Below are 13,505 nucleotides of genomic sequence, written 5' to 3'. Positions count from 1 at the left end.
TCTACCAAAAATACAAAAATTAGCTGAGCATGGTGGCAAGTTTGCCTGTAATCGCAGCTACTCCGGGGGCTGAGGCAGGAGAATCACTTGAACCTGGGAGGCGGAGGTTGCAGTGAGATGAGATCGCACCACTACACTCCAGCCTGGGCGACAAGTGAAACTCCGTCTCAAAAAAAAAAAAAGAAAAAGAACAGTAGACAAAGCTAACACATGATTTTTAGGATACTTTTATCATAATATAAATGATGTTTTGTAAAATTATAAACATAAAGAACAAAAGTCTACCTAAAGCAAAACACTGATGTTTTCTTACTTTAAATATAAAAGTCTTTCTATTCTTTAAATTAAAAAGGCTATTTCCTTTCATCCTAAAAATTAATAGAGAAGTTTTAATATATGTATTCTTTTCTTAATTGACTCTGAGAAAAGACGATAGTATCTTCACTATTCTCAAAACACATGAGACGTTAGACAACTACGTGTACCTAATGGAACAGGGGTAGAAGACATAGCAGTAGCAGCCAGTCCTGCAGGATTTGGTGGAGGAGTCCCAGGTGGTGTTGTCTCTATTCCACTCTCTTCCATCATTTTTCTTCAATTATGATATACTGTAAAAATATAAAAATGTAACAAACATTACAGTAACCACAAGTATATTTTTAAAGCTTGAATAGAGAACTAAAAAAAAAATCATCAAGATATAGACGTCCACCTTTACTATTTACAATACAACTTATTTCCACATGAAGAGTTTGTCCAAACTTCTAAGAAAGCAATCTATGAGAATATTTAATATCAAACAATCTGTAACATTCCCATGTAGATACTTTATAACTGGGAAATAATTTCATAATAACAACACGACTAATTATCTACTACATTTCAAACAGTAAATTACTAATTTGATTTCTGCCACATGAATGCATGTTAGAGATGGTTTTGTCTGAGCCAGGTGCGGTGTCTCATGCCTATAATCCCAGCACTTTGGGAGGTCAAGACGTGAGGATCACTTGAGGCTAGGAGTTAGAGACAAGCCTGGGCAACATAGCAAGATCTCATTTCTAAAAATCAAAAACAAGTAAATAAATATAAATTTCAGTCATTATTAAATTTAAAATAACAATGAGGCTGGACACGGTGGCTCAGGCCTGAAATCCCAGGACTCTGGGAGGCTGTGGTGGCAGGATGGCTTGAACCCAGGAGTTCAAGGCTGCAGTGAGCTATTACTGCACCACTGCACTCCAGCCTGGGTGACACAGCAAGACCTCATCTCTAAAAATAAATAATTATTTAACATATTTTTGAAGCCCACCCTCTTCTCTCATAAAGGACTGTGTACAAGATATCCCCATTAACATAAAAAAAAAAAAACAAAGCCCGGCACAGTGGCTAACGACTGTAACCCTACACTTTGGGAGGTAGGGGCGGGAGGATCCCTTGAGACCAGAGTTTGAGACCAGCCTGGGCACCATAGGAAGACTCCATCTCTACAAAAAATTAAAAAATTAGCCAGGCAGGGTGACATGTGCCTATGGTTCCAGCAACTCAGAATGCTGAGGTGAGAGGATAACCTGATCCCAGGAGGTTGAGGCTGCAGGGAGCAGTGAGAATGCCACTGTACTCCAGCCTGGGCAACAAAGCAGGACCTTGTCTCAATAAAATAAAATAAAATAAAATGTGCTTCATTTGATAAAAACATTAATTCACAATTTTCCTAGTTCACATTTAAACCATATCCAGTAACAGATAAACTGCATATCTGAGGTTTTAGAAAAATTAACTATAGCAAAAATGCCATCGGATAGCAGGGTCCTAATAGACGACAATGGATTATAAAATATGAGAAAACTTTCTTTAAAATTACAAATCCTGAAGTGTATCTCAAGTACAGAACCAACTTCTAAATATGCTATATTTGTTTTTAATATTTTTATTCATTTAATAAGTTTTTAGCGAAGGTCAACTGCTTGACGAGCACTATACTAGTGCCTCTGGAAATAACAATGATTAGTAAAAACAAATAGGATACTTCAGTCTAGTACAGGAAACAATCAAATAATAAAACCAATTTACAACGAATGGTAGCTGAATTATGTGTTCTGAGGGTAAGAACACAGTTTTGTTTGAACAGGAATATGATTTTTGACTTGGAGGTAAGGAAAGGGTTCCCCAAAGAAGTCAAAGATAAACCGAGATTTGAAGGATAAGAGCTTAATTGGGAAAGGGAAGAAAGGCAGAGTCCAGAAAATGTGAACATATAGCAAATATATATACCAACTGAGCTGGGGAGAACAAGATACAGTCAAGAAAATCCATGTGAAGGGAGAGAACGGAAGAATCAGGACTGGAGGGACAAACAGAAGCCCAGAAGGTGTTCAGCCTTATAAACCAGGTTAAAAAACTTGGATTTTTAAAGAACAGAATGTCACTGTATCAGAAATAAATTTTCAGTGCCGCAAAATAAACAGCACTCCAGCTTGCCTTTCTCAGCAAGGCAATTTTACTTCTATAGACGGGTGCATCTCACAGATGGAGCAATGTCAAGAGCACACCTGAACAATGGAGGGGAAGGGGTTCTTATCCTAATGCAGCTAGTCCGTACTGCTGTGTCTTTCCCCTATGGGCTAGGGTTGGACCACACAGTCTAACCTAATTCCGACTGGCTATTTTAAAGACAGCAAGGGTATGAGCCGGAGCAGCAGGATAAGTAGTTTGGCAAGAAGGATGGTTACAGAACAGGTGACCCAGGATGACTAAGAACAGAGCAGGTGACCAAGGATTACTAAGGTCAGAGCAGGTGACCAAGGGTGACTAAGGTCAGAGCAGTTGATAGAGGCTAGAAGGGGGTTGTTTACTGAAACTAGGGTCAAGGAGCCATAAAGAACTAGAAATTTAAACTTTAAAATGAAGAACAAAGAACAGGGGATCTGAACATACTGATACATTGGTTCTTTGGAGAAGATCTCAGAACTCATTGTACTTAACAATTTACAGGCTAAAACCTATGAAGAGAAATTTATTATATTCTACAACTGTAAGGCACTCAAGCTTAGGGTAGCATAACTGTCTTTTGTTTTAACTGTTTTGAAGCAATTTTAGATTCACAAAAATGATGTAAAAACAGCAGAGTTCTTGAGTACCCCAAACCCAGCTTCTCTCAATAACAGCATCTTAAATAACTATAATACAATGATCAAAACCATGAAATTGACATTGGTACATTACTATTAGCTATACACTTTATTTGTATTTCACATTTTTACATTTACCGTGTATGTGCACAGTTCTATGAAGTTTCACCATATGCACAATCTCATATAACCACCACCTCAACTAGGATATAGAACTATTCCATCACTAAAAAGAAAACTCCTCAGGCTGTTCCTTTATCTACCTTCACATCAGCCACAAGCCCTGGCAAACACTGCTCTGTTTTCTATCACTTTCTCGTTCCATGAATGTTACATAAATCGAATCATACAACGTATAACCTTTTGAAGTTGGCTTTTTTCCACTCAACATAATGTTCTTGAGATTCATCCAAGCTGCTGCAAATATCAAGTTGGTTCCTTTTTATTGCTGAATAGTATTCCATTGTATAGATGTACCATAGTTTATCCATTTACCTGTTGAAGGACATTTAGGCTGATTCCAGTCATTAGCAATTCATATTTATTTTTTGAAAAGATCTAAACAAAGTATGTTGACTAGGCCACTGGGCAGACACAGTAGATGCAGACAGGCCATTAGGGAAGATATAGAAGTAGTTCCAACGGAAGTATATAACAAGCTAGACTAATGATTTTCATAGTGGGAGGGGCTGATTATGCCCCCAACGGGTCACTTGGCAATGTCCAAGACATTTTTTATTGTTACAACGAGAGGGCTACTACTGGCATATAGCAGGAAGAGGTTAGGAATACTACTAAAAATCCTCCAATGCACAGCCTACATGCAAGAATTAAGTGGCCCCAAAAGTCAATAGTGCCAAAGTTGAAAAACTCCGACCCAGACTCAAGTGATAGTAGAGATGGGGAAAAGTAAATAAGTTCAAGACAAGATTAGGTGGCAAAATTCAGTGACTGACTGGGTATGGAGGCAGGGAAAGGAGGCATGACTTGCACAACTAGATAGATGGTGGTGCCATGCACAAAGATAGGAAACACTGCAAAAGGCCAATGTGTTTGATGTTCTTTCTGGGGGAGTCCGATGGGGGAAATCATAAAATGTTTAGTCTTTGACATGCTGTTTAAGTTCCTTGAAACAAACATCTAAGTAGAGACACTGACCTGGTCTGGAGCTTAGCAACCATATAAATGTGGGTGTCATCAGTGTACTGATAGTCTAATGTCATGTTTTGAGAGGGATTATGCAAGAAAGAGATAGGAGAAAATGATGTAAAACCAATTATTGGTTTTGTAAGACGGAAGACAAGCTTGCAGAGAATAAGAGATGAGCAAAAAGAAAGGAAGAAAACCAGGAGACTGTGGTGTCCAAAAGCCCGTGTTTCGCAGTATGAATGCAGTATTAAATGCTGCAGAGAAGCCAAATAGGACACTGTCTGAGAAGTTCAATGGATTTGCCAAACTGGAGACGAATTTAGGGAGAGTGGTTTTCATGTAAAGAGTGAAGAAAGATTCCAGCGTAAACTGAATCGAGTAGTGGCAGGCGAGACTAACACGCGTAACACTTTCAAAAAGTTTGGCTGTGAACATAGGAAATATCTATGGCACTAAGTAGAGAACAGGGATACAGGGAGGCTGAATCCTTTCATTCAGTACCTATACATCGAAGGTTGATAACCTGAGACAGAAATGCCCCTTTGGAGATTTTATCACTCCTCAACCAAGGCTACCTCTTTTCTTCATTTAATTTTTTACTGGTCATTCAACCTTCTACTACAGACGCTCCCCAATCCTTACAATGACTAGTAGAAGTCCTACTGTAAGAGAATCCCTAACATTAACAAATGTGTCTGCAAAAGAAACTGTACAATGACTACAAAGCCATTAAGTGGAATCAATAATTTATTTGTCTTTAATGGCTTAAAATATGAAAACTGGCGTAATGGCAATACTAAGGTAAATTTTACATGCATAAACATAGTGCCTCCTACTAAAAAAACCTGTCATGATAAAACACCACTGAAGTGTCAGAGTCAGTAACTGTTTTAGGGCTCAAGTCTTGTCACGAAAAGTACTATTTATGTATCAACAGTAAAGAAAAAGTGAAGAAAACAATTTGGAAAACTGAGCTCTCAGTTTGGCTAGACCCTGTTGTTCCAATTTGCTTGTGCCTTGGTTTTTCTGTTAAAAAAAAAAAGTGGATGGCTATTTACAAGTTTACAAGAAATGGAATAGTGAAGCTCTGATAAACTTTAAAGCATTAAGAGCAAATATTGCTGACCTACTCGTGCCACAAGATTGCCTCTACTACCACACAATGAGCGTTAGCTAGAGTCTAATCTGACCCCGAAATAAAATTTTATAAATTTTCACTGAATTAAACTGAATGCCAAGATGTGTCACGATCGCACAAATGCACATGTTGTCTCTCAAAATAACTACTTCGAATGACAAAAATACTATTGGCTATAAATTCTGTCAATCCAGGAAACGTGCTATCCTGCAAATTTGCCTGAAGCAGGTCCCAAGACCAAACAAAGAAACTAGAGAATGCAAAACCCCTCCCAAGTGGCGCTGAGCACCGATGGGGTAACCTGAGGGAAAATAAGCTTCCTTTCATTCGCTGTCCTGGTGTGATGACTCTCGAGCCTCCTGGGCCTCTCCAGGGCCAGGGCGGCCGAAATCCTGTTTCAGGAGACAGCTGCCTCCCCTCAGGCTCTGCCACGTCTCCAGGCCAGACAGGCCGGGCTAAGGTCCGCCGGCGGTCGCCGCCAGTCTCTCCTGAAGTCAGCGCACTGGAACGTGGGGCCTGAGGGCCAAGGCGCTCCAGCCTTGGTCCTTGGAGAGGAGCAAAGTGTCGCGGGGCGAGACCCTAGAAACGCGCCCACCGTGCCACCCCAGCGTTAACTGCTCATCATGCGACGTGCACTCCTGCCTGCTGCACTCCGCACGCCGCCACGGCTGCGCCCGAACCGCGCGACTAGGGGTCTCGGAAACGACATAGGCGTCCAGTGGCGCCGGCCGGCCCGCCCACCTTCCAAGGACACCGTCTCTCGGGGTCTGGCTCTGGCGCCTGCAAGCCATGCCATGCCATGCCACCCGCCTCATACACGCGCGTCGCAGCCACCTGGCGCTCACCTGGGGACCGGGAAAATGCCTGCGTGGTCGCTGAAGAGTGGGGTATGTTAGGCAGGTCGGGACGGAGAACTACAGCTTGAAGCAGACAGCGAAGGTGCGCACTGGAGCTCACCTCGGCGCGTCCCCGCCTACAAGATGGCCACTGGCGGCGCATGCTCCTGCGGCTGCCACGTCGGCTGCGCCGCCCCGCCCGCGCCGCCCCGCCCCGCCCGCGCCGCCCCGCCCCGCCCGCGCCGCCCCGCCCCGCCCGCGCCGCCCCGCCCCGCCCGCGCCGCCCCGCCCCGCCCGCGCCGCCCCGCCCCGCCCGCGCCGCCCCGCCCCGCCCGCGCCCCGTCGCTCCGCCCCTCGTCACCACGCCCCGCCTGTTCCACGCGCTGTGAACCTGGCCCGGCCGCGGCAAGTTAAACTTAGGTACCCAGACCTTTCTAACCACCGAGATGTGGTTCTGCCCACACCCTGTAGAGACATTCTCCAAAGGGCTGACCTCCTTTCTGCTTCGCAGCCCCCTTACACGAGAGTGGCACTCTTGTTACCAGGCGTAGGTCACTCATCCTGTGTCACAGCCGCCCAAGGGATAGAGATGAGTTAGCCAAAGTCATCTAGTTGGTCGTCATCTAACCAAGGTCATCTAGTCCAGTCAGCACCTCCAGGAAGGACCTCGCTGCAGATACAGGGGACTTAGCCTGTATAGCCAAAGATTTCCAGATAACAGTGATTATATCAGGAGAGAGGGATTAGGAGAAGAGGGAGAGGGGAGAAGAGTAGCAGTTACTGTACTGATTTTTCCCCCAAGTACGTGTATGCACTTTTTTTAAATTGCAAAATAGCAGACAGATTATCAACTTTCATATCATTATATGCTGCACCTAACACAGTACCTGAAATAGTTGGTGTTCAATAATGTACATTAAATAAATTAATTAATGGAGTACAATAGAGGAAAATAAGGAACTTCAAATCAGAAGTCTTGATTTGAGTCCGAGACTACTTTAATGCCAGTTGTGCAGTTGTCTGACCTTGTACAGGTCACTTAGTCTCCATAAGTCTCCATATTTCTACCTGAAAAGTAAGAGTAACACTGTCCACCATCCCTGACTCAGGCAGGTGACAGAGTCAAATAAAATAGAACATATGAGAACTTCTTAAACTTTTTTTTTTTTTTGAGACGGAGTCTCGCCCTGTCGCCCACGCTGGAGTGCAATGGTGCCATCTCAGCTCGATTATCCTGCCTTAGCCTCCCGAGTAGCTGGGATTACAGGTGCACGCCACCACACCCAGTTAATTTTTGTACTTTTAGTAGACACGGGGTTTCACCATGTTGGCCAGGCTGGTCTCGAACTCCTGACCTCATGATCTGCCCGCCTCAGCCTCCCAAAGTGCTGGGAGGCGTGAGCCACCGCACCCGTCGGAAAACATTTTTTAAACTGTTTTTCATTAAAGATATAAACAATTGTTTTTGTTGTTCTCAATTTTTTTTCAGGAACTCATTTATAGATTTAACATTAATCTATCTCTTGAACTTGACAGTTGTAAGCATTCTAAAACACCTCACTGAAAAGTTAATACTGTGTAGCAATACTCTGACTCCCGATCTCACTGTGCAACTACCATGGGTGGTTTTCTTCGGCGGTGACTCCTATCCTCTAAGACTGTGTGTAGGTGGAGATCCAGGTTATTGTCTGGAACGTGCTGTTTGGGGTGGTGCTAAAAACAGATACCACCTTCATCCTCTCCGGTGAACACCCTTAATAGCTATAAGGTATGTTGGTTTCTCCATCTTTTCAGCAAATATTTATTAGTGGCTGCAATGAGCTGAGCATTGGTACTGGAAATGCAGTAATGAACAAGACAGACAAGGTCTTGATACCTAGGGAGTGTTCTTTATAATAGGAGAGAGGGTAGGAACAGGAAAATAAAGTAAGTACTGTTTGTGATGTACACTTTGAGGAGTCAACAAAGAGTGATGTAATATTGACAGTAATTGGAGTAGACCACTTCAGATAGGATGAAGGGGCAAGGCTTCTCTGAAGAGGTGAGATGTGAGCAAAGATGTGTAATGCAGCAGACCTGTGCTTATCCGGACAGAAAGAAGAGCATGCAAAGACTCAAGGAGGGAGTGTGCTCGGCACGTGCGCAGAGCAACAAGGAAGCGGGACTATGAGAGTGATAAAGAAGAGATGACAGGGAGTGGGGCCAGATCGTGTCTAGCCTTGTAGGTCATGAGAAAGCCTTTGGTTACATTCTGAGAGAAATGAGAAGCACGTGGAGGGTTTCGAGCAGAGGACTGACAAGATTTGACTTCAATTTCTGATCACACTCTGATTGCTGTGTGACTGCAGGGCATGTGAGGATGAATGCAGGATGACCAGTAACGAGATGATGGTGGCTTAGTGTCCCTAATGGAGGTAGAGGTGGCACACGGTCTGGATGTATTTTGAAGATGGAGCTGTCATGGTTTACTGATGGGTTGGGAGTAAGCTGTATTAGTTTCCTAAGACTATCATAACAAATTACCGCAACTAATGTTTCCGTTGGCTAAAAACAGCAGAAATTGATTCCTTCACAGTTCTGGGGGCTAGAAGTCCAAAATCAAGGTGTCAGCAGAGCCTCTCCAAAGGCTCGAGTGGAGAATTCTTCCTTGCCCCTTCTAGCTTCTGGTGACTCTAGGTGTTCTTTGGCCTGTGCCAGCATACCTCCAATCTCTGCCTCTGTCTCCACATGGCCTTCTCCCCTGTGTCTCTGTGTCTCAAATCTCCTTCTGCTTTTCTCTTATAAGCATACTTCCTTGTAAGTGCATACTCATTCCGCTTAGGGCCCACCCTAAATCCAGAATGATATCATCTCAAGATATTTGTAGGTTTTATGAAGATTCTGTTTCTAAATAAGTTCAAAGTGGCAAGTTCCAGGTGGGCATATCTTTCTTAGGGGGTGGGCACTATTCAACCCATACATGGACAATGAGGTATAAGATGAACTTTGAAGTTACCCTTGGTTTACAGTTACTATATTTTATGTTTTACTTACCACTTTTCATTTGAACTTCAAAAACACTTTATGTGGCAGGTATTATTATTCCAGTATTAGAAACGTGGAAACTAAGGCTATGAAAATGGTGCATAGAGCTGGAGTTGGAACCTAGAATCCTTAGGCTGTACCTCAGCTGCTTGCCTGCTTTGTGGGTGGTAAGGTAAGAAGATTTCTTCTTAGGTGGCAGACAATGAAGGGAGTCAATGGAAAATTATAGCAGAACGACGAGCTGCTTAGTTTGTTATTTTTTCAGTCATTGCTAACAACTCATCAAATTCTTCCTTACAGGACGTCTCTAACGTATGATAGAATTCATTTGTGAGCTATAATGAGTGAGCAAGCGCTATGGTGGAATTTTGCTTTACTTACTCACAAACATAGGCAAACAAAAAACTCTTTCTCATTTGAGTTGAGGCTTTTCTTCTAGCCCAAATCAGGTTTATTAGGTCTATTCTTAAATATTCTTGGTTTTTTGTTTTTTGTTCTTTTCATTTTTGAGATGGAGTCTCGCTCTGTCACCAGGCTGGAGTGCAGTGGTGCAGTCTCAGCTCACTGCAACCCCCGCCTCCCAGGTTCAAGCGATTCTCCTGCCTCAGCCTCCAGAGTAACTGGGACTACAGGCACCCGCCACTACACCCAGCTAATTTTTGTATTTTTAATAGAGATGGGGGTTCACCATGTTGGCCAGGATGGTCTCGATCCCTTGACCTCATGATCCACCCACCTTGGCCTCCAAAAGTGCTGGGATTACAGGCTGAGCCACCGCACCCGGTCTATTCTTAAATATTCTTAAGATAGTCCTTAATGTTCATAATATTCATATGAATATGCAAACATTCAAAAATATTCATATGAATATTTCTAGGCAGATAAGAGATGAGGCTGAGACTAGGCATCTGCAGCATAACCAGGAGTAGAGGCAGAGCTGATTCTGGCTTGAGAAATGATGGGCTCTGCTGGAAGACTAGGCTGTGAGAACAGGCTGTGAGTTATACAACCAAAAAGAACACTTCAGCGCCATGGGTATTGGCTGAGACATAGAGATCAGAAGCCCACACCCACGCTCAGCACTCAACCACGCTGAGGATAAGTAAGCTCCTTTGGCAACCAAGAAGAAGGAGGGGCCTTGTCTCAAACATTGCATAGGACACATTTGTACTAAAAAAAAAAAAAAAAAAGATTGTTCATCTGAAATTCAAATTTAGGAGGCAAGTGAGCTGAAGCTTAGAGTGTGAGAGGCAATGTAGCATGGACTAGGACATCAGCTGGCACCAAAAAACCTGGATTGGAATCTTGGCTCTGCTGGGTCACCAGTTAACCTTGGACCTTCCACTAAACACAGTCTCTCCATTTCTTCAGCTATAAAGTGGGGCAAATAGTCATATTAATACCTACCTCATAGTTTTTGTATGAAGATTAAATGACTTAATAGGTGTGGAGTGCTTACCACAGTGCCTAACTCACAGTGTTAGCTCTTATTCTTTGAGTTTAAAATTGCCTGAATATTCATCTCATGATAACTATTTTAAACCAAAAGGACTTTTATTTGGTTGAGTCTGAATTGTAATTTCCAAATCAAGGTCTGTTTGCTTGTTTGCTTTCAACTAAAGGAAATTTAATAAGCTATAGTGGAACCCTACCTCTCAATTTGTCTGGGACACTCCCACTTTAGGATTGTTGTCCCAGCATTATTTTTTAAAGTACCCACCTTTTATTCTAAAAAGTGTTACGATTTGGACAATAGAACTTATGGGTTATCCTATTACAGAGATATCAAGAAGTCACTCATTTTTACACGAGTTTAGTGTGAAAATTTCAATACCTGTCCTTTGCCCCCACACACATAATCATCACTAGAGTCTATTTTAATTTTCCTTAAAGGAGCAAACTCGGCCTGTGTCCCACTTATTCTTGGCCTATAGCTTGGTGTGTCCCTTTAATACAAGTGGAAACTGTACAGCCAAAAGAAACCTTCCCTAACACTGAAACCAATGGTGAATTTGGTAAATGCCCTGCAGAAGATATGGAATAGGACCAAGCATTGAAAGATCTAGAAACACTGATGAGATGGTTGAATTACGCATTCTGCTTCAGAGCAAGATTGCTGGGGCAGTGATTGGAGAAGGAGGCAAGAATATCGAGGCTCTCTGTACGGACTACAATGCTAGTGTTTCAGTCTCAGACAGCAGTGGCCCCGAGTGCATACTGAGTATCAGTGCTGATATTGAAACAATTGGAGAAATTCTGAAGAAAATCATCCCTAACTTGGAAGAGGACATGAAGTTGCCATTACTCACTGCAACCAGCCAGCTCCCGCTGGACTCTGATGCTGTTGAGTGCTTAAATTACCAACACTATAAAGGAAGTGACTTTGACTGCGAGTTGAGGCTGTTGATTCATCAGAGTCTAGCAGGAGGAATGTTGGGGTCAAAGGTGCTAAAATCAAAGAACTTTGAGAGAACACTCAAACAACCATCAAACCTTTCTAGGAATGCTGTTCTCATCCCACTGACAGAGTTGTTCTTATTGGAGGAAAACCGAATAGGGTTGTAGAGTGCATAAAGGTCATCCTTGATCTTATATCTGAGTCTCCCATCAAAGGACCTGTACAGCCTTATGATCCCAATTTTTACAATGAAACCTATGATTATGGTGGTTTTGCAATGATGTTTGATGACCACCCTGGATGCCCAGTGGGATTTCCGATGTGGGGAAGAGGTGGTTTTGACAGAATGCCTCCTGGTCGGGGTGGGCGTCCCATGCCTCCATCTAGAAGAGATATGAGCCCTCGTCGAGGATCACCTCCTCCTCCTCCTGGATGAGATGGCCGGGGTGGTAGCAGAGCTTGGAATCTTCCTCTTCCTCCACCACCACCACCTAGAGTGGGGAGACCTAATGGCCTGTGACAGAAGAGGGAGACCTAAAGACTGTTACGATGGCATGGTTGGTTTCAGTCCTGATGAAACTTGGAACTGTACAATAGATACATGGAGCCCATCAGAATGGCAGATGCTTATGAACCACAGGATGGCTCCAGATATGATTATTCCCATGCAGGGGGTCGTGGCTCATATGGTGATCTTGGTGGACCTATTATTACTATACAAGTAACTATTCCCAAAGATTTGACTGGATCTATTATTGGCAAAAGTGGTCAGCAGATTAAACCTGTCATGAGTTGGGAGCTATGATCAAAACTGATGAGCCTTTAAAAGGATCCGAAAATTGGATCATTACCATTACAGGAACACAGGACCAGATACAGAATGCACAGTATTAGATGCAGAACAATGTGAAGCAGTATTCCAGAAAGTTTTCTCAGATTAGTGAAGAACTGAAGGAGTCCTGCATCTTTTTTTTTTTTTATCTGCTTCTATTTAAAAAGCCAACATTCCTCTGCTTCATCAGTGTTCTGCGTTTGAGGTGTAGTGAAATATTTGCTGTTCACCAGATGTAATGTTTTAGTTCCTTACAAATAGGGTTGGGGGGAAGGGCGTGCAAAAACTAACTTTGAAATTTTGAAACAGCAGCAGAGTGAATGGATTTTATTTTTTGTTATTGTTGGTGATTTTTAAAAAATTTCCCCCATGTAATTATTGCGAACACCTTGTTTTGTGGCCACTGTAACATTTGGGAGTGGGACAGGGAGGAAAAGTAACAATAGTTCACATGTCCCTGGCATCTGTTCAGAGCAGTGGGCAGGATGTAATGCTCTTTTTAAAGAAACATTTTATGATTTTTAAAATAAATTTAGTGAACCTATTTTTGGTGGTCATTTTTTTTAAGACAGTCATTTTAAAATTGTGGCTGAATTTCCCACCTCACCCCGAAACTGAACACTAAGTTTGATTTTCAGCTTCTCTGTTGGATATATAAGTGCATCTCTTCTTGGACATAGGCAAAATAACTTGGCAAACTTAGTTCTGGTGATTTCTTGATGGTTTGAAAGCCTACTGCTGGGAAGAAATTCCATCATACATGTTCATGCTTACAATAAGCTGGCGATTTTTTGTTTGATTTTGCAAATGCTTGCCCCTACTTTTCAACAATTTTCTATGTTAGTGGTTGTGAAGAACTAAAGTGGGGAGCAGTACTACAAGTTGAGTAATGGTATGAGTATATACCAGAATTCTGATTGGCAGCAAGTTTTATTAATCAGAATAACACTTGGTTATGGAAGTGACTGATGCTGAAAAAAATTGATATTTTTATTAG

At 42.6% G+C, this 13,505-nt stretch overlaps 1 protein-coding gene and 1 pseudogene across 2 annotated transcripts in view; one reads left to right on the top strand and one right to left on the bottom strand.

Moving 5' to 3' along the window:
• Positions 1-6,407, bottom strand: part of PRRC1 (proline rich coiled-coil 1) — a 33,119-nt gene extending 26,712 nt beyond the window's left edge. For both annotated transcript variants that reach the window (XM_028849702.2, XM_078005139.1), the window contains exons 1-2: positions 6,264-6,407; positions 486-608 (exon numbers count right to left, since the gene is read on the bottom strand). In XM_028849702.2, coding sequence (XP_028705535.2) covers positions 486-588 — 103 coding nt within the window. In that variant the 5' untranslated portion in view covers positions 589-608; positions 6,264-6,407. The remainder of the gene's footprint in view (positions 1-485; positions 609-6,263) is intronic.
• Positions 6,408-6,415: 8 nt separating this feature from the next.
• LOC707196 (heterogeneous nuclear ribonucleoprotein K pseudogene) lies at positions 6,416-12,747 on the top strand (annotated as a pseudogene).
• The last annotated feature ends 758 nt before the right edge of the window (positions 12,748-13,505 follow it).

The sequence above is a fragment of the Macaca mulatta genome, chromosome 6 (assembly GCF_049350105.2).
Source record: "Macaca mulatta isolate MMU2019108-1 chromosome 6, T2T-MMU8v2.0, whole genome shotgun sequence".
Taxonomy (NCBI): Eukaryota; Metazoa; Chordata; class Mammalia; order Primates; family Cercopithecidae; genus Macaca; species Macaca mulatta.
This window is presented reverse-complemented; position numbering and strand designations above follow the sequence as displayed.